The sequence below is a fragment of the Amblyraja radiata genome, chromosome 28 (genome assembly GCF_010909765.2).
Source record: "Amblyraja radiata isolate CabotCenter1 chromosome 28, sAmbRad1.1.pri, whole genome shotgun sequence".
Classification (NCBI taxonomy): Eukaryota; Metazoa; Chordata; class Chondrichthyes; order Rajiformes; family Rajidae; genus Amblyraja; species Amblyraja radiata.
The window spans coordinates 19085427-19107103 of NC_045983.1; the positions used below are offsets into that span (position 1 = coordinate 19085427).

General features: G+C 44.0%; 1 protein-coding gene across 2 annotated transcripts in view; it reads left to right on the plus strand.

Annotated features, from left to right (window-relative positions):
• The window catches only part of rhbdd2 (rhomboid domain containing 2), a 40753-nt gene continuing 19076 nt past the window's right edge, over positions 1 to 21677 (plus strand). The window contains exons 1-4 of one of the 2 annotated variants that reach the window (XM_033045977.1): positions 1 to 371; positions 10186 to 10584; positions 15291 to 15447; positions 21234 to 21387. In XM_033045977.1, the coding sequence (XP_032901868.1) occupies positions 143 to 371; positions 10186 to 10584; positions 15291 to 15447; positions 21234 to 21255 (807 nt within the window). In that variant the 5' untranslated portion in view covers positions 1 to 142 and the 3' untranslated portion in view covers positions 21256 to 21387. The remainder of the gene's footprint in view (positions 372 to 10185; positions 10585 to 15290; positions 15448 to 21233; positions 21388 to 21677) is intronic. The other variant, XM_033045976.1, reaches the window with a different exon arrangement.

A 21677-nucleotide genomic window follows, 5' to 3' on the forward strand; every position in this document is an offset into this window, starting at 1 on the left:
GTGGTGCTGCGCGGTTTGAGGCCGAGCTGGCGGGACGTTGGTCGGAAGTTTGTGTTTGTCTCGTCGGGGGAACCGAGAATCCGTGCCCTTCTTTTCACCCAAGACGACCAGGTTATCCGCTTCCTGGTCCGCCTTTAACATTATGGCTGGCAGAAGGGAACGGGACCGGGACCGGGAGCAGGAGCTGCTCGAGGACGACCGCAGCGAAGCGCCCAGCTTGGTACAGATGATGAAGTCGCTCATACCAGTCCTTCCCTGTGCCACCGTGTCCACAGCCTTGCTCGGATGGATTTTATTCTATTTCACCTGCAGGTACAAGGTCCTGGACGAACAGACCTTTATTCTTGGCAGCTTCCATAGCCGCTTGCAAGGTAAGGGAAAGATCTCCGGCTGCGTGATCAACAAGGTATTGGCTAGGTAGACATAAATCTGGAGTAACTCAGCGGGTAAGACAGCATCTATGGAGAGAAGGAATTGGCGACTTTTCGGGTCGAGACCCTTCCACATACCTCTGCTCCATCCTAGCCCCCTGGTCCGATCCCTCCCTAGCTACGTCCAAGAGACCCCACACGCAAAAAAACCTCAAACACAAGGCTAGGCCTGATCAGTGTGGGTACCAAGACACTAGGCCTTGCTATTTTATCAAAGCACTGGATATCTGGGTGCTGCGATTATCAAGACACTGGGCCTGGGCAGTGGGATTAGCAAAGTAATGGGCATCTGAGTGTTGCAATTGCCTATGTGCTGGTCCTGGGCAGTGTGATTTGGGCACCAAGATTGAGTGACAATCAGGAAAAGTGTTTGGGCTTGAGCATGAGGCTATTTAGAGTTTTCTATTCTAATTACTAATATACAGTTATATTGGATATATTAGATGTATACCCAATATGCTGTTATAATGGAAAATGCAGTAAACCCATATTATTACGGAACTCTTTATAACAGATAGCGGATAGACATACTGACCGCAGCCTGGCCAGGCAGCTGAAGCTATCCCTGTTCTGCACTGTCTCCCTGACCATTTCCAGGTCGGGCTGTAGATGCCATTCCCAGCCTACACCACTTCCGTGGCCGCTTCCGGGCCGGGCTGTCAACACCATCCCCAACCTCCCCTGCCACTTACAGGCTGGGATGCCAATGCCTGCCCCGTCGCACACCTCCACCCTGGTGCTTCCTTGTCCAACACAGCTTCCTCAGTTGCTTCCAGGCTTCACCTGCTGCCACTTCCGACCCTTACCTGCACACTGGCTGCTGCAGGTGAGATAGAATAAAATCCATCCGAGCAGGGCTGTGGACATGGTGGCACAGGGTAGGACAGGTATTACTCCACCAATCCGCACCTCAACTCTCCTGGATTCCAGGTCTAGCTCCAGACTGAGTCTGAAGAAGGGCCTTGACCCAAAACGTCCCTATCAATGTTCTCCAGAGACGCTGCCTGACCTGCAAGTTACTCCAGCAGTCATAGAGTGATACAGTGTGGAAACAGGCCCTTTGGCCCAACTTGACCACACCGGCCAACATGTCCTCACTACACTAGTCCCACCTGCCCATGTTTGGTCCATATCCCTCCAAACTGTCCTATCCATGTACCTGTCCAACTGTTTCCTAAACATTGGGATAGTTGCTGCCTCCTCTGGCAGCTTGTTCCATACACCCACCACCTTTTGTGTGAAAAGGTTACCCCTCTTATTCCTATTAAATAATTTCCCTTCACCTTAAACCTACGCCCTCTGGTCCTTGATTCACGTACTCTGGGCAAGGGACTCTGTGCATCCATTCGATCGATCTATTCCTCTCATGATTTTATAGACCTCTATAAGATCACCCCTCATCCTCTTATGCTGCAAGGAATGGAGTCCCAGCCTACTCAACCTCTCCCTGTAGCTTAGACCCTCTAGTCCTGGCAACATCTTCTTAAATCTTCTCTGTACCCTTTGCAGCTTGTCAACATCTTTCCTATAACATGGTCCCAAAGCGGAACTGAACTGAAGTGAACACAATACTCTAAATGCAGCTACACCATTGTCTTATACAACTGCAGCATGACCTCCCAACTTTTATACTAAATACTAATGACTGATGAAGGCCAACGTGCCAAAAGCCTTTTTAACCACCCCATCTACCTGCGACTCCACCTTCAATGAATCATGAACCTGCACTCCTAGATCCCTCTGCTCTACAACACTCCAGAGCTCTACCATTCACTGTGCAGATCCTGCCCATGTTCGACTTCTCAAAATGCAACATCTCACATTTCTCTGTATTAAATTCCCTCAACCATTCCTCGGCCCACCTTACCAATCGATCCTGCAGCAATTTTTCACAACCATTTTCACTATCTGCAAAACCACCCACTTTTGCATCATCAGCAAACTTGCTAATCTTGCCATGTATGCCACTTTGTTTCCTTTTGAATATTAACCAGCATCTGCAGTTCTTTGTTTCTACTACGCACATAATGATATTCTGTTGAGAGTCTGAAGAAGGGTCTCGCCCTGAAATGTCACCCATTCGTTCTCTCCAACCCATTCTTCGCTCCAGAGATGCTACCTGACCTGGATCGATTGGTCAGGTGGGCTGAGGAATGGTTGAGGGAATTTAATACAGATAAATGTGAGGTGTTTCATTTTGTGTCTACTTTCGATTTAAACCAGCATCTGCAGTTTTTTCCTACACATCATGATATTCTGTTACTGGGTAATCCCATACTCGTTTATTCTGGACAACTGGCAATAACAAATACCATTTCCCCCCATCAATGGTCTGTCATGACGAGGGTTTACTGTTCCCAGCAGTGGACTGATACATTTTGAAGAGGCAAAAGAAAACTCCAGCTGCATCAAACCTGAATTTAAAAACAAAATGTTGGAAATACCCAGTATGTCAGACAGCATCTGTGATGGGGAAACAGAATTAATGCTTCAGGTTGATTACCTTCCATTAGAATCTTGTTTAAGAAAGAAGTCTGAAGAAGGGTCTTGACCCGAAACATCACCTATTCCTTCGCTCCATAGATGCTGCCTCACCCGCTGAGTTTCTCCAGCATTTTTGTCTACCTTCCATTAGAATCTTCATCAGTTCTGACTAAGGTCATCAATCTGAAATGTTGACTCGCTTTCGCTCTCCATAGATATTGCCTGATCTGAGTATCTTCAGCAATTTTTTATAAGATAGATGAATTTTGCTTGAATGAGAACTTGCATAATGAATGCCAGTCTGCTTGTGGGATTGGCAGACCAGCAGCATTTAAATATTGGGACCTGTTTCACTTCATTGCTGAAAAGTGTATTTCAAGCTACGTGTTATGGATGGACAAAATTGTATAGACACGGCTTTTCATTTTTTTTGTGTTAATTGCTGCAGATAAGAGTATTTTAGTAAGCCAAAAGTCATCTACAATTTAGGTTCCATTTGAAACTGGTATTTGCACAGGGCATATTTTGCAGTTGTTCACCCTTTTCTTGCTCCTTAGGATTAAAAGGATGTGGCCTATATATAAAGAGGGCAACTAATTATACTGCCCCTGAGATGGAATATTTCAGTGGTCTTAACTAAACATCGTGTTCTTGTTGTAGATTCATTGTTATTATCTTAGTTCAAGTGGCGGTAGTACATGCAAGTGTTCTATTTGTAAGTTTAAATTCAATTTAGAAAACTGTTATTACGGCATTTTCTTCAGTTATGTTGTTCAATGGGTAATTTCACCACTTGATATGGGTCTAAGCCACAAAGCATGGTTAAAACTTCATACTTCAGTTTTGTCAGGATAAAATATATATTTAGCAGTTGGCTTCAGTGAACACAGAAGGAGATAACCTGTTTTTGGCATCAACTCATTTTCTAAAACTATGCTGCAAAGCAGGTGTATGTGCATGATGGAAGAGAACTGGAAGAGACTTGTCTAAAATGCTTCCAAAGGAACTATTGCTGGCCATTTAATCTCCAGAAACGATTCTGCTATTTAATGAGGTAGAACGTGGAACAGTACTACATAATAACAGGCGCTCGGCCCACAATGTTTGTGCCAAACATGATGCCTCCATAGAAGCCATCTCTCTCCCTTCCCTGCATATACGCATGACTATCCAAAAGTCTCTTAAATGGCACTAATGTATCTGCCTCAAGCACCACTCCTGGCAGCGCGCTCCAGGCAGTTGCCACCTTCTGTGTCGTTAAAAAAAAAAAATGTAATAAAAAACTTTCCTCGCACATCTTTAGGCATAATCCTGGCAAAGCATCTCTGCACCCTTTCCAAACACTCCACATCCTTCCTGTAATGGGTCTATATTCTAACCAATGTTCTATAAAGATGCCTCGTGACTTCCTGACTCAATGCTCAACCAATGAAGGCATACCATATGCTTTTTTTTTTTACCACTCTTCCTACTTGTGTTATCACTTTCAGGGAGTTTTTGAACTTGGATCCCAAGATCCCTCTGTGCATTAATTCTGTTAATGTTTATGCCATTAATTGTATACTTTCCCCTTACATTTGACCTCCCAAAGTATAACACCTCTAGATCTATGTGCAGGTTCCTTAAAGGTCGAGTCGCAGGTAGATAAGGTGGTCAAAAAGGCTTTGGCACATTGGCCTTCATCATTCAGAGTATTGAGTATAGAAGTTGGGAAGTTGTGTTGCACTTGTATAAGACGTTGGTGAGACCGCATTTAGCGTATTGTGTTCAGTTCTGGGCACCATGTTATAGGAAAGATATTGTCAAGCTTGAAAGGGTTCAGAGAAGATTTACGAGGATGTTGTCCAAACTAGAGTGTCTGAGTTATAGGGAGAGGTTGAGTATGCTGGATCTCTATTCCTTTGAGAGCAGGAGGATGAGAGTGATCTTATAGAGTGAATAAAATCATGAGATCAGGTAGATGCACAGAATCTCTTGCCCAGAGTAGGGGAATTGAGGACCAGAGAGACATAGGTTCAAGGTGAAAGGGAAAAGATTTAATAAGAATCTGAGGGGTAACTTTTTCACACAGTGGGTGGTGGGTGTATGGAACAAGCTGTCAGAGGTGGGTAGTTTAGGCTGGGACTATCCAAATGTTTAAGAAACAGTTAGACAGGTACATGAATAGGACAAGTTTGGAGGGATATGGACCAAGTGCAGGCAGGTCGGACTAGTGTAGCTGCGACATGTTGGCAAGTTGGGTCGAAGGGCCTGTTTCCACACTGTATGACTCTATGATTTCACACTTCCTCAGATAAAACCCCATCTGCCATTTCTCTGCCCATTTCTGTACTGATTTATATACTATTCCATACTTTGAGAACCTTTTTCATAACCCGCGACACCAGCAATTTCTGACGTTATTCCATATCATTATCATTCACTTTTGGTTATGAAAAGTCCTTTCAATTTTATATTTAAAATTAGCAATTAACAAAACCAATTGCCTTTCTTTGAAGAGCAATAAGCTATCATCCTTTGTGTGAAGAAATGTTTTCTAATTACACCCCTTATTAAAAGTTCTGGCCAATATATAAACCGTACTTCCATTCTAATTACCAGTCAGCAGAAATAGTTTTTCTCGCTCTCTCGCTCGCTCTCTCTCTCTCGCTCTCTGTGTATATGTTAGTCCGGAATGTGAGCTGGGGTAACCGGAGTGCAAGTGGGGTGTGTGACCAGAGCTGAGATAGGTTTTGAACACCAGCAAAGGAGTTGGGAATGTGAGTAGGCTTTCTGCTGGATCTATGAACAGGATTGATTTTGTATTACCTGCTCCCTTTAAATTCAGCTGGTTAATTGACTAATTTACGTTATTCTTTAACATGTAAACAAAATAAAATTATAACTGGGATGTAATTGAAGTAACTAATTATGGGAGTAACTAATTGAAGTAACTGTTGTAATTGGAGTAACCGTAATTAGTGCTCTTTTCTGGCATTACCTGCCTCTAGGCATCTACCCCCTACTTTCCCATCTCCACTCACTTTATCATACCATATTAATACTTTATTTACTAGTTTAGTAAAAAACATTTATCGTCCATCCCTCATTGCCCCTAAATTTAAAGAGAACAGTTAGGAATTAAGAAGGTACACAAAATTGCTGGAGAAACTCAGCGGGTGCAGCAGCATCTATGGAGCGAAGGAAATAGGCGACGTTTCGGGCCGAAACCCTTCTTCAGACTGATGGGGGGTGGGGGGGAGAAGGAAGGAAAAGGGGAGGAGGAGGAGCCCGAGGGCGGGCGGATGGGAGGAGACAGCTAGAAGGTTGAGGAAGGGGAGGAGACAGCAAGGACTAGCAAAATTGGGAGAATTCAATGTTAATGCCATCCGGACGCAAGGTCCCCAGACGGAATATGAGGTGCTGTTCCTCCAATTTCCGCTGTTGCTCACTCTGGCAATGGAGGAGACCCAGGACAGAGAGGTCGGATTGGGAATGGGAGGGGGAGTTGAAGTGCTGAGCCACCGGGAGGTCAGGTTGGTTATTGCGGACTGAGCGGAGGTGTTCGGCGAAACGATCGCCCAACCTGCGCTTAGTCTCCCCGATGTAAATCAGCTGACATCTAGAGCAGCGGATGCAGAAGATGAGGTTGGAGGAGATACAGGTGAACCTTTGTCGCACCTGGAACGACTGCTTGGGTCCTTGAACGGAGTCGAGGGGGGAGGTGAAGGGACAGGTGTTGCATTTCTTGCGGTTGCAACGGAAAATGCCCGGGGAGGGGGTGGTGCGGGAGGGAAGGGAAGAATTGACGAGGGGGTTGCGGAGGGAGCGGTCTTTGCGGAAGGCAGACATGGGGGGAGATGGGAAGATGTGGCGAGTGGTGGGGTCACGTTGGAGGTGGCGGAAATGGCGGAGGATTATGTGTTGTATTTGCCGGCTGGTGGGGTGAAAGGTGAGGACCAGAGGGACTCTGCCCTTGTTGCGGGTGCGGGGATGGGGAGAGAGAGCAGTGTTACGGGGTATGGATGAGACCCTGGTGTGGGCTTCATCTATGGTGGCGGAGGGGAATCCCCGTTCCCTGAAGAACGAGGACATTTCCGATGCCCTGGTATGGAATGTCTCATCCTGGGAACAGATGCGGCGTAGGCGGAGGAATTGGGAGTAGGGGGTGGAGTCTTTACAGGGGGCAGGGTGGGAAGACGTGTAGTCCAGATAGCCATGTGAGTCAGTGGGTTTGTAATGTATGTCGGTCAGGAGTCTGTCCCCTGCGATGGAGATGGTGAGGTCAAGGAATGGTAGGGAAGTGTCGGAAATGGTCCAGGTGTATTGGAGTGCCGGATGGAAGTTGGTGGTGAAGTGGATGAAGTCAGTCAGTTGTGTGTAGGTGCAGGAGGTGGCCCCAAAGCAGTCGTCAATGTAACGGAGGTAGAGGTCGGGGATGGGGCCCTGGTACGTCTCGAACAAGGATTGTTCAACGTACCCGACAAAGAGGCAGGCGTAGCTGGGGCCCATGCGTGTGCCCATAGCTACGCCTTGTGTTTGGAGGAAATGGGAGGAGTCAAATGTAAAGTTGTTGAGGGTGAGGACCAACTCCGCTAAGCGGAGGAGAGTGTCAGTGGCTGGGTATAGGTTGCTCCTCTGGTCGAGGAAGAACCGGAGGGCTCCAAGGCCATCCTGGTGGGGGATGGAGGTGTAGAGTGACCGGACATCCATGGTGAAGATGAGGGGGTGAGGGCCCAGAGAGTGGAATGCGTGGAGGCGGCGGAGAGCGTCTGAGGTGTCTAGAACATAGGTGGGAAGGGATTTGACCAAGGGGGATAGGATGGAGTCCAGGTATGTGGAGATGAGTTCGGTGGGGCACGAACACGCAGAGACAATGGGTCTGCCGGGAGAGCCGGGTTTGTGGATTTTGGGGAGAAGGTAAAAACGGGCCGTGCGGGGCTGGGGAACGATGAGGTTGGAAGCTTGGTCGGGCAGGGCGTGGGAATTGATGAAGTCGGTGATGGTGCTAGAAATAGTGGCCTGGTGCTCGTCAGTGGGGTCATGGTCCAAGGGTAAGTAGGAGGAGGTGTCCGAGAGTTGGCACGTGGCCTCAGCTTTGTAGAGATCGACGCGCCAGACTACCACGGCCCCTCCCTTGTCGGCTGATTTGATGACCCAATCTGGGTTTTTGCGGAGTGATTCAATGGCAGTGCGTTCAGAGGGGGAAAGATTAGAGTGAGACAGGGGAGTGGAGAAGTTGAGGCGGTTGACGTCGCGGCGGCAGTTCTGGATAAAGAGTTCCAGCCGGGACATTATGAGAGGGGTTCCACGAGGAGGGGGTGCGTTGGAGACGGGAAAAAGGGTCATCATTGGGGGGCGAGGACTCCTTCCCAAGGAAGTGCGCTGTGAGGCGGGGATGACGGTAGAAGCGCTCCAAGTCATGGTGGGCGCGGAACTCATTGAGATGGGGACGGAGGGGGACAAAGGTAAGACCTCTGCTGAGGACAGACCGTTGGGTGTGGGAGAGGGGGAGGTCGGGGGGGATGGTGAACACCCTGCAAGGGTGGGAGTTGGGGCCAGAGGAATGCCGGTGGGTGGACTGGGGACGGGGCGATGTGTGGGGGGGGGGGGGGGGGGGGGTTGTGGGTGTTGGAGGAGTGGTGGGTGGTCAGGGGGTGGGGGGGGAGAGAGGGCTGTAATGTGGGTGGGGAAGAGCGGGGGTGACATGGTTGGGGGGGGATGGGGGAGGGTCAGTGGAGCAGCCACTGAGGTTAGCAAGGCTGGGCAGATGGGCGCGGTGGAGTTAAGTCCAGGAGAGTGGGAGTAAGCAGCGTGGAGGCTCCAGGCCCAGTGCAGAGTCCAGGCTCCAGGTAAGGCGACGGCTGTGGGTTGCTGGAGGGGGGTGGAGTGGCGCGGGTCACCGGACCCAATGGTCGGAGTCCAGTGGCGCGGGTCAACGGACCCGATGGAGTCCAGTGGCGCGGGTCACCGGACCCGATGGTCGGAGTCCAGTGGTGGTTGAGTCGGGGTCCGCGGGCGAAGCGTGGGTGGTCCCGGTGGGCGGAAGGTCGGCGGCGAGATGAATCGTGTGCGTTGCGGCGGCCATGTTGGGGGAGCCCCGGTCTCCCCCAACATGGCCTAGTGGCCTAGTGGCCAAGCTCCTAGTGGCCAAGATTGCGTCGCGGGACTCGGGCAGGCGATGCGGGCCAGAGTTGCAGTCGGAGGAATCAGCGATGGGGAGGGGGTCCAAGTTACCGTAGAAGCTGCGAGGCTGGGCGTCATCGGTAGGCAGGTGAGGGTCGGCGGCGGCATCGATGTGGAGGTCGGTGAAGGCGGCGTCCCGGTGAGTATGGAAGTCGCTCCTAGTGGCCAAGATGGCGTCGCGGGACTCGGGCAGGCGATGCGGGCCAGAGTTGGGGCCCGGAGTCTGCGGGCGGTCGAGTCGCGTCGGGAGCGGCCTGGAGTCGGGATAGGAATTAATGTTATTGGTGGGTCTGAGGTGAAGTAGTCTACATCAGGTAAAGATAGTACCTTTGCTAAAGGATAGTAGTGAACAAAGCACAATTATATGACCCGTCTGAAGAAGGGTTTTGGCCCGAAACGTTGCCTATTTCCTTCGCTCCATAGATGCTGCTGCACCTGCTGAGTTTCTCCAGCATTTTTGTGTACCTTCGATTTTCCAGCATCTGCAGTTTCTTCTTAAACAATTTTATGACTGCCTAGTGGTTTTATACTTAATGTTTGTGAATTTTATCTTTCTTATTTAATTGCACATTTTAATGTAATTACTTGCATTTAAAAATATCGGCCATGGTAAGATTCATGCATTATGAACTCTGGTGCAGACAAAGAACTTAAAACACTCTGCTACCCTACCCTTTATTAATTGGCCTTGCATTCTGCAAAATCTAAATTAGCCAATTTATTGAGTCCTTGTAAAAATCACTTTGAAAGTCCATAAAAATATCATGTGTATATATTCCCTTTCTATAACTGAATGCCAACGCACATTTCCAAATTAAATGTGTTTGGGAGATGTGTGCGAATATGTGTGTTATGATTGTGTTTATAGTTTGTTTGGTTGTTTGTCTTTTGCACAAAAGTCCGTGAGCATTGCCACTTTCATTTCACTGCACATCTCGTATGTGTATGTGACAAATAAACTTGACTTGACTTGACTAAAGGATTGCATGCGATAAATTGCTCACATTTGAGAATGTAGAGAAAATGTAAGTAATTGTTGCCCTCAATTGTTATGTATACTGTATTCTTATGCATGAGTAATAACATATGTTTCTTTTAATCATAGTGTACAAAGTGCTGAGTTACATGTTCATCCATAAAAGTATGAGTGCACTCGTATGTAACGTTCTCATGCTGTGGTATTTTGGCGGTGCCATGGAGAGGGACGTTGGAACTGTAAAATTTGCATACCTCACACTCTTACTTGCAATTCTTGCTGGAATCATCTATCTTATGATTGGTTCAATACTTTTTGGACTGGAAAACCTAAAAGGAATTCAGGGATTCACTGTGGTTGTTTTCTCCTTTGTGGGGATGTCTGTATCTCTGTCCCCTATGAAATCTGTGGTATTTATAACAACCATCAAGGTGATTTATCTCCCATTCATTTTACTGGCCCTTTCACTTTTTATACCGGAGTCATCAATCTTGGGTAACATTTGTGGAATCGGAGCAGGAGTTCTTTGTATCCTTTATTACTTTGCTCAATTAATCTTGAATATGGGTCTAATATTATATTCTGACAAATTCCAGTGTTTTGGTTTATCCTTAGTTCTCAAAATCACAATTATCTTATGTACTAGGGGTGAATGTGCCTTTTTCTGATTTGATAAATTAACACTTCATGGAAATGGGTAAATATTTGTGCGTTTTATAATCCATCATAAGATAGCAATACATATTATGAGACACGAAGAAAGATTTGGTCCGGGCTGTATTTGGTGTTATAAATGTGTATTGAAGCATGTTCCGATGTTATTTGCATAGTGGTTCAAGTCCCCGCTTGAAAGCTTCATTCGCACCATGGCTTGTTTTTTTAGTACACCCGAGACTGGGGATATGAGAAAATTGTTCTTTCAGGATACTCTTCTCGTCCTCAACTGATTTTTAAAATCGTATCTTTGTCTGCTGTCTTGACATTTTGAAATGTATATTTTGATTCATGTCTCTGTTAAATTTCTCTCGCTTGTTATAAAATTGTGAGTAATCTACTTGCCCTTCCCATTTCCACACTGACCTGTCTGTGCTTACCCATCTCCATTACCAGAGAGAGGCCACTCCAGCAGGAAAAACAGGATCTCTTATTCTACTGGGGCAGCTACAATCCAATGGCATTAATACTAAATTCACCAAATTCAGGTATCCCCGCATTCCCTGTTGCCAACACACACACCTTTCTGTCCACTTTTTCTCTCCCCCCCCCCAAAAAAAAGCTTGTTTCGTTCTCTTTCTGCTCTTTTCCCAGCCCGCCCTATCAGGGTTTCCCATTCCACTCCCCTTCCCATCACCCATTTGCTACTACCCACTATCCCTTCCTCTGATTCTACATTTAACTCCCTGTCTTCCTTCTTATAAAATCCCCCTATTTGCACCCACTTGTCTTCTCCATCTCCAGCTTTGGTCAGTAGCTCCACCCCTCTCTCTCCCACTGACTCATCTGCCAATCAAGTCTTCCTCACCAGGATCTACCTGTCCCTTGCGGATACAAGAAGCTGCAAATGCTGGTTTACAAAATAAGCGCTGGAGCAACTGAGTGGGTCAGTCTGCATTTCTGGAGAACATAGGTGACATTTTGGGTCGGGACCTTTCATCCTGATCATTTCTATCCATGTTCTCTAGGGATGCTGCCTAACCCACGGAGTTACTATAGCTCTCCGTGTCTTTTTATTCCCTCCTATTGCTTGCTAGATTTTGCCCCATCCCTTCCATTCGCCTCTTTCTGCTAGCTCTCTCTAGCAATGTTACAACATTTTGAGATTTTAAAAATCAAGTCTGTAATTTATCCCATCAGATAAAGCATAAAAATAAGTTTAATTTGACACCTAATTCACTTTCATATCTCAAGTATTTAAAAAGCTATGGCCATTTTCATACTCGGAAATTAGCATCTTGTTCCCTATTGATTTTCTATGGACATAACAAAAAAGTTGTGATCGTGAACAGTCAAAAGCCCATAACTTTCTTAAAAATTAAGAGAACTGAATGAAATTTTCAGTTATCATAGATTGAAGCATTCTGAAACAAATATAAAATAATCTTACTTGGATGACCTGAAATTAAAGCATATAATTAGTTAGTTACCTAATTGTAGCTAATTTCAGACTTCAATTACTAGATCTAAACATCTATCCATTTCTTAATAAATGATTAACATTTTTAAATAGCCTAAATGTCCAAATAATATTCACAAATAATTCACAATAAAACATGATTTTTAAATCTCATTTACATTAATTTATAGGCCAAATGGAAGGAATTCAGTGTTCAATTGCTGTAAATAAATGCCCATTTAAATCAGCTTTCCAGTGGGTCCCTGTGGAACGCGCTGGTTTAGAACGTTCACATTGCGGTAGATTTGTGCCCCAAATGCCCAGAAAAATACTGCGCGATATAATGGGCCAAAATGAGCTACTCGCAATATTAAACTTTGTATAAAGGGATCTTTAGAAGCCCTTTTTAATGTAAAAATATACAACCTACCTTCAGCTTTTTGCTTTATGAGACCCTGCGGTTGCTGGCGGTCGCGGGTTTAGAGATTGATTTTTAAACTACTATAACTATTATTCAAGGCCTTTAAACCTAATAATAGCTTTTGCGACGGGGTCTTCCAGCGATTTTTCGTTAATAATTAACTAGGCTGAACATCTTCGATTTGAACAGCCTAGAGTAAATCGCGTTTTAAACCCGCCCCCTCTAAACGGCGCCAAAATCGCGCACACCCGCAGCGACAGATTTTCAAAGACGCTTCAGGTAGGCTTTGCAACATACCTACTCTCTCACTGTACCGACACAAAACCATGTCAGTTCATTCTTCCACAGATCCTTTCAGAGATGCTGCCTTAAGGGCCTGTCCCATTGTACGAGGTAATTCAAGAGTTCTCCCGAGTTTCCCCTGATTCGAACTCGGAGAATTACGGTAATAGACGCTCGTAGGTTCTCGGGGCTCTCGTGGACATTTTTCAACATGTTGAAAAAACTTCACGAGCTTACCGCGTTTCCTAAGTACCTGCCGTTAGCGTTACGAGCCGCTAAGAGACGTCCCGAGCTCCGACGTACCCGCTACGTACATTCTACGTACTTACCACGAGTCTGATTTTTTTTTTTACTTGGGAGAGCTCTTGGGTAAACTCGTATAGTGGTACAGGCCCTTAACTCGCTGAGTTCTACCAGCAGTTTCCTGAACCTGATTTTACTATTCCCTAAATCCACATTAGGACATTCAGATCATCAATAGAATCATTGGTTCATAAAAAAGTTAAGACACAAAAGTTAAGACACAATTTATTATATGCAAGTCACTGAACAAAGCTACTTTGATGCAAGTCACTGAGCAAAGCTAAACTCACCTTTCAGTATTTGGCCCAGGCCCGTGTAGATTGTGTTTCTTCAAGCACACATTCAAGTAGCATTTGGATTTGGTATAGCTTTTTGCTTTCCTTTCTGGCAGTGATTTCCAGACCCCTACAGCTTTTGTGTAAAAACCTGTTTTCTCATCTCCCCTGGAATTCTTCCATCAATTATTTTAAATCTAAGCCCTCTCAATTTTGCTAAGTGAAATAATTTTTCCTGTATAATTTCATATACCTCAATTAACTCTCCTCTGCTATCTCTGTTCTAAAAAAAGATGTCCCCAGCGTATCCAATCTCTTCGTATGGCTCCAATCGTCTAGTCCTGGTAGCATCCTGGTAAATACCCTCTGTACTTTTTCCAATCCACTCACTTATTTTAATATGGTGACCGTAGTCTTCCAGATATACTGAGTTCTCAACGTCTCGCAGAAGCTTCCCAGTTTTTTAAAAACGTGTCATCCAAACGACTCCAGTTTTAATTATCTCGCTATTTATCTCTGTGGGAACGTCTACCTTGAACCTTCAATTTTCTTAATTGCCTCCCAAAGCACTGACTTATTTACCTTCAAGCTGCTGTTTCAAGTCCACTTTTACTGTCACTTCACCATAGAAATATTGGCCTCTCCCCACTTTAGAACCTATAATATTTTATCTTTGTTCTCTTCCACGACAATGCTAAATATAATTGAATTTTCATCACTATCACAAAAATGTTCCCTACTGACATTCCTGCCATCTGTCCAGATGCGTTCCTTAAAACTAAATCTAGAATTGCATCTCCAAGAATTGTTACTCACTGGACAAAACAAAATCTCTCCAACGCCATTTACAAATTCTTTGCCCTCTTTATCTTTGACACTGACTATATCTCAATAAAATTAGAACAATTGAAATCCATTAGTGCTAATCACCTTGTTTTTTGTACGTCAGAAATCTGCCTTCAGATTTGTTTCTTTATCTTCCTTGGATAATTTTGAAATCCATAGTACATTCCCAACAGTGGCTTTTGACTCTGTATGGGTTGAACTGCTGAACAGGGAGGGAACTAACCATCTGGTACCCCGCCTGTTATTTGCAGAAGTGTTTGCTTACTTGACCTTTTTCCTTTCCACCCTGTGCAACTGAACCTGCCTTGACAGTATATTCCGAACAGCAGCTGCACTCTCCAGGGGCTCTCCTTCCCCCACCAGAACCAAATATTAGTTAGAAAACATGATAGCCTCCTGGATTTCCTCAAGTATCTGCTGCTCTTTTTGTCTGTCTGGAAGCTAACCAGTCTCTTGCCTGCGCTTCTTGTGTTGTAGGCTATCCGTGAAGCCCTCACTCTCAGGATGCACCGTAATGTCGTTAGTTTTTGCTCAATCTTCGGAGTTCCTCAGCTTCCTGCACCAATGTTTGTTTACAATGCAGGAAACACCCTGGAGCAACAGGATGTTCATTCTATGGGTCTGGGGTGCCCTGCCATGTTCCTGTTAGATTAACTCTCCAAGTACCTAATTCTGGGTTTAGTACTCTGTACTAGCTGTGCATAGAACTTGCTTCAATGCTACTTACCTGATTAGTTTGAGCAGAATGTTATTATAATTTTTATGTTTAGTCACCACACAATTTGAAAGCACTGACAACCTCATTGTTAACACCATCAAAATGATTGTTGCTTGATCCATCTGTAACGATTGGTTGTCTTTTTGTGTCCTTCTGTATAGTTTTATCAAAGAAATGGTTAACAATGTGCAATTAACTTTGATCAAAGAATCAAATTCATTCATTGTGTCTATTCAAAACAATCATATTTGTCCTTAATGGAGTCCATTTTGCTAGATGCTTATGGCCGGCAATTTGTTCCATATCTGGACATGACCGAGACAACTGCTGTTTCTATGGAGAGATATTTTCCTTTCAATAATCTGAAGAATTTACCAGGAATCACATTTTATTCAGCCTTGTGGGAGGTGAGAAATGTCGAAGTGACTGACAGGTAAGCATGCTATTTTGGCTGAAGTTACGTTGAAAAATTCACAGTACTTCCATTGCTATCTCCATAGATATCTTTCCACATGTTCAAATTGCTCTTCCAGTAGTCATGAACAGTCAGTGGTAGCGTTTTGATTATTTGGTTAGTGTGCACAGACTAATTCTGCTGTTGGATGTGAACCCACCACCATTCACATCTTATGTAAGAAGGAACTGCAATTGCTGGTTTGCACCAAAGATAGACACAAAATGCTGGAGTAACTCAGTGGGACAGGCAGCATTTCTGGAGTGAAGGAATGGGTGACGTTTCAGGTCGCGACCCTTCTTCAGAGTCACGGGAGAGGGAAAGGAGATATGGAAGGGTACAAAGAACATGTAAGGTGTGGAAAGAACAGATCAAAGCAGACGATGATCAAGGAAATGTACAATAGTTCTTTGTTGGATAAGGGAAAGCTGACTGTGGCATACAAACAGCAAAATTAATCAGGGCAAGGTGGGGAAGGGATGGCAAGAGAGGGAAAACAAGATAGAGAAACCAATATTTATACAGCTGGGCTGTAAACTGCCCAAGTGAAATATGGGGTGCTGTTCCTCCAATTTGCTTTTAGCCTAATTCTGACAGTGGAAGCCCAGGGCAGAAAGGTCAGTATGGGAATGGGAGGTGGGCGGGTTAAAGTGTTTAGCAACTGGGAGATTACGTAGGCCCAGGTGGACTGAGCAAAGGTGTTCACATCTTCCCATCCCCACTACACCATCCACAACTCTTCGATTCACTCAAGCCTTCCCACCCACAACTCCATCCATCCACAAGCAGTTTCACCTGTAATTACAGGAGATGTAACACCTGCCCCTACACCTCCTCTCATATTTCCATCCAGGGACCCCAATCCTTCCAGATGAGACAGTGGTTCATGTGCACCTCTTCCAACCTCTCCGATTGCATTAGGTGATCCTCATGTGGCGTCCAGTTCATCTGCAAGACCAAGCATTAACTTGGTGACTCTTCCGCTCTGTCTACCAAGGCCTACTGGAGCTCCCTGTTGCTAACCATTTTAACTCCCCTTCCTCTTCCTAGCTTAACGATCTTGGCCTCCTCCATTGCCACACACAAATTGGAAAAACAGCACCTCATATACAGCTCTGGTACCTTGCAACCCAATTTCAAATAATAGCCCCTGATCATTCTTTCCCCCATCCCACCCTGGTGTGCACATATTTCTCTACCACCATCACCCACCACATTAGTCACCCTGCTCCTTCCCCATCCCCCGTATGCTCATCTCCCACCCCCGAGTCCCATATTTCCCTTTATATCCCTCCTCATTAGTCTATTCAATTCATATTCCTCTCTCTGGCTTCACATATCCCCCTCACATATTTCCTATCTGACGCCCTTTTGTCTCCTTTTTGCCTTTAGCCTTTATCACATTCTATCTATCTGCCAATCACCCCCCTCCCCCGTATCCACTGTCACTGGCCAGGCTTTGCCCAGCTTTCTATTCCATCAGTCTGAAGAAGGGTCCCAACCCAAAATGTGTGTCTCCATTCCCTCCACAGATGCTGCCTGGCCCATTGGGTTTCTCCAGCTTTTGTTTTGCTCATTATTCCAGCATCTGCAGTTTCTTAATTCTAGTATTAAAGTTATTTTTGGTTAATGGCAGATGAATGCAACATAGCTGCTGTGCAATGGAAGCACCAACATGGACTGTTTGCACCATGTAGAAAACTTTTTGATACATCTTCCACTATCTTTTGATTTAAATCTTTTTATTTGAATTTCACAGCAATTTGCATACATACAATGATAACAGAAAGTGACAGTCAAGGCATAATTGTGCAACAGTATGTAGGCGACCCTCAAAGCCCTTACCCATACCCACCTTCAACCCACCCGAATCAGGTCGGAACCAAACGGGGACAAACAACACTCACATACGTACACATCCACACAAATATGGTAAGATAAACTAAACAAAAAGTACTTAAAAAAAAAAAAAAAAAAAAAAAAAATCGGTCACTAATAACAGTAAATAAGTAAGTAATTAAATAAATAAGTGTGGGGAGGGGGATGGGTTAAGGGGAGAGCAGCTGCAGTAGAGCAGAACAATGATGGAGAGCACTCGGTCCTCTTCCAAGTCCGGGGACAAGTTGAGAGAGTTAACAAGTTCCAAAAAGGGTTCCATGTATCTAGGAATGTCTTGGTAGAGCCTTTGAGAGACAACCTAAGTTTTTCAAGCTTTAAATTGTAAAGCACCTCCTTAATGCAGCGGGCGTGTGTCGGGGGACAGGTGAGCCTCCAGTTAAGTAAGATCAGTCTCCGGGGCTAACAAGGTTGTAAAAGCTAGAACCTGTTTCACCGCAACAGAGAGGTTGGTGTTGGGAGGGGTACCGAAAATGGCTGACAGTGGGTTTGGAGGAATAGTCTGGCCGTAGGCTCTGCTTATCAAGTCGAAAGCACTCCTCCAAAAGGCTGCTAGCTTAGGGCAAGACCAAAACATATGGCTATGGTTGGCAGGAGATTGATTACATCTGTTGCAGGTGTCCCTAACAGCGGGGTAAATTCTAGATAATCTTGCATTTGTGTAGTGGACTTTGTGAAGGACTTTGCATTGGATTAGGCCATGATGGGCACATATGGAGGAAGAATGGATCAAATCCAAGGCAGAGTCCCATTGCTGGTCTGTTAGTTTCGTATTCAGCTCACCCTCCCACGCAGCTTTTAATGAGGTATGAGGTTTCAATATAACCGACCCTAACAAGTTATACAAAACAGAGATGCATTTCTTCCGGTTGGGATCTAGAGCTAAGATTTCAGGTTTCAGGGGGGCGATTTGGGAAATGGGGGAATGTCTTCTTCACAAAATCCCTAATCTGGAAAAAACGAAAAAGGTGGGAGTTTGGGAGGCTATAGTTGGACGAGAGCTCCGCAAAAGACGAAAAGATGCCATCCTTGTATAGGTTTTTGATACTACTGATACCGTTGCTATGCCAGGTTTTGAATGCGTGGTCTGTACTTGAAGGTTTAAAGATGTGGTTTTTAAGCAGTGGGGTCAAGATGGAAGGGCCTTGTAAACCGAAGTTTTTCCTGAGTTGACTCCATATCTTGAGCGAGAGGGACGCAATTGGGCCTGCACCCACAGATGTTATAGGAAGGGGGAGTTGGCAGCATAGGACAGACCGCAACGGGAGATGTGAACTCGCCTTTTCCATGTGTACCCAGGTCGGTAGGTGGTCGCAATCATCATTCATCCAATACAGGAGTTTTTGAAAGTTAGCTGCCCAATAGTATCGCCTAAAGTCAGGAAGTGCCAAACCGCCGTCACTCTTAGGAGACTGCAGTATCGCCTTTCGGATTCTAGCCGGTTTGCTACCCCATAAAAATTTAGATATTGTCCTTTCTAATTTATCAAAAAAAGTTTTAGTGATAAGTATAGGGACGTGCTGGAAAAGATACAGGAATTTGGGTAGGACGACCATCTTGACCGGATTTATCCGGTCCACGAGGGATAGCGGTAAAACTGACCAGCGGTCTTGCACTATCGTTTCATGGTAATGTGTTCTGGTAAAGTGGTTCACAACAAGTTATTTCAAAAATGAATGAAACATATTTACTCTGCTTTGGAAACACCACATTGGACTGTTTGCAGCACATAATAATCTTATTGGTACATCTTGCACTAACATAGTGTCTGCAATTCTATTTTTGCTTGATGACCACATCCACATAAATAGCATGGCTGCATGGGTGATCAGAGGGGCAATGTTGGGTAATTTCACCTACATCTTGCACACCCACTCCCTTCCCCCTCGCCCTCTCTTCTCGACCATCCTTAGTAGGTGATGCAATGCAGATATGTGTCTGAGCTCTTTCTGCTCTGTGGCTCATTATCACATCACCAATTTGATGTACTGACATTAGCAACAGAGTACTCTGCTTTGTACTATTATTAGTATGACCTTAAAAATCAACATTAAGAAATATTTTCATAAAGTGAAAGCGTTAGGATAATTATTTATATTTGGATTCAAGTTCAAATGTTCCCTTGATATGGGAAGTTGTGTTTAAGCCAATGTTACAGACTGCTCTGGTCCACCCCATCTGGAGCACGTCTGCTCATGAGATCCAAAATAATGTAGAAAGAGAAACGTTTTTTAAACTCATCATTTGAGATAGAGTTGTAAATAATTTTGGGGCCATCTTCTTTTGGGAGCAGATGCAAGCTCAGTAACAAAACCTGAGCTGTATTTGAGAGTGATACACAGTGATGACATTATGCAGTATCCTAAAATAATGCTCTTGGACCAAGATCAATGCATGTTTATAAAGTTTTGGATGTTATGAAAATGAACAAACAGCTTCTACTTCTCCATACAATCCTGGGAATAGTATGTTTATGTTCCACAGGGATTTTTAGTGTCATAATTTTACAAAGAATATTATTAAAACGTATGACAATACATTTTCACTTCAAAAATGTCTGCTAATTTTTGCTGAAGCCAAATTAAGGTCTGATAGTTTTCCATCTATATGTTTCTTTTGCTGTGTACTTTCATTGCACTTTATAGAACATTTTTTCTTTGTAAAGTAGACAATTCTTATTTTATGGGTTGGGTGCATAACATTGGATGTGTTGTTGTTCAAATTATATATTTGCTGCACAAATCTAGTCATTTAATTCCTCCCCATAATCCATTAATTAACACCTAAGAGCCCTTTATGAGTACATACTGAAAATGCTGGTGAGCAGACAGGACTATTTATTGTAATGGTAACTGCTGCCTTTCCACATCAGTGAATAGATATTAAAGCCCAAATTCAGTGCATGAAAATCAGAACGATATTTATTATTTCTATCATATTCTCCTTAACAAACGTTTTTGAAGCTATTCTTTCAAAAGGTGACATATTACTAAAACAGCTTTTACAAACACTGTGTGAAATAGAAAATGCTAGGATGACCCAGTATGTTATGCAGTATCTGTGGATAGGAAAAAAAGTTGGGAGTTCTGATTAATGATCTTTCATCAGAACTACCATTTTCTGTTTTATTTCACATTTCCTGCATCTATAGATTTTTGCTTTTTTTAATTTGCAAGAGGACAGCTTCCATTAAGTAAATCTTTACATTCAGAATCCATCTAGTTTCTGTTATCATCACTATTTCTTTGGATATAATGGATCTACCACAAAATTGCACAATGGAGATATATTGTAAACTGAGGGCGGCAGCTCCAAAACATTATTTTTCCACAAGTCTAACTAAAATGTGCTTATGTAAAATTGATTGGAAGGTAACTTCTATATAACTAAAGAGTTGTCATTAAGGTGAGATCGATAAAGGTTTCGAGTGGTGCATGTCATATAAGAATTTAGATAGCAAAAGTTATAAATGGAAGAAAGGTCTCACTAGTTGAGTAAGAGATGTAGATCCAACCTAAGGACAGACTAGAGGGAAGTGGGTTTCCATTTTAATAATTCCAGATTTTACATCAATGTTCAATGCAGCCTTTAATTTCCCATCTCTTGAGGAAATCAATTCTAAAGGAACAATTTTATAGAGCCAATAATCAAAAGCAGCTAGTACAATTAGTCAATTGTATTATCGTCAAATAATCTATAGCAACTAGTAAAACTAGTCAATTATAAGCTTTCCACCTCAATTGAACTAATAGTTATAACACCAATTACATTGTGGGACCCTCCTTCCATTGAGTGACAGATGAATGCTTCACTGCTTTCAAATGCTAAATTCTTTCAAACCCTGCCTAATGGAAATATTTTGTTTTCAGGTGGTTTGCCAGGTGGGCGTGACTTTTGCATAAGTTCAGGGAGTGGATTTCTCATTAATGAATTTGGTGCCGTTTTGTCTTGGAATCGGATGCAAATTAGATAGCTGTGAACCTTGTGAAACATATACAGGCCAGAGGCTTGCAGTATTACTTGGTGAGGAGAACCACCTGAACAACATTCTCTCCAAGAAGGAAAATTAAAACATTAGACAATCTCTTTATAGTTTTTAATTTATTTTTAGGTTGATTTCTTTTGATCATCCAAAATCAATACCCTGTTCCTGCTTTCTCCTCGTATCCCTTGATTCTGTTAGCCCCAAGAGTTATATCTAACTCTCCCTTGAATATATCGTATCTTCTCCAGAGATACTGCCTAACCCACTGAGTTACTCCAGGACTTTGTGTACTTTTGTGTATTAATCAGCATCTGCAGTTCTTTGTTTC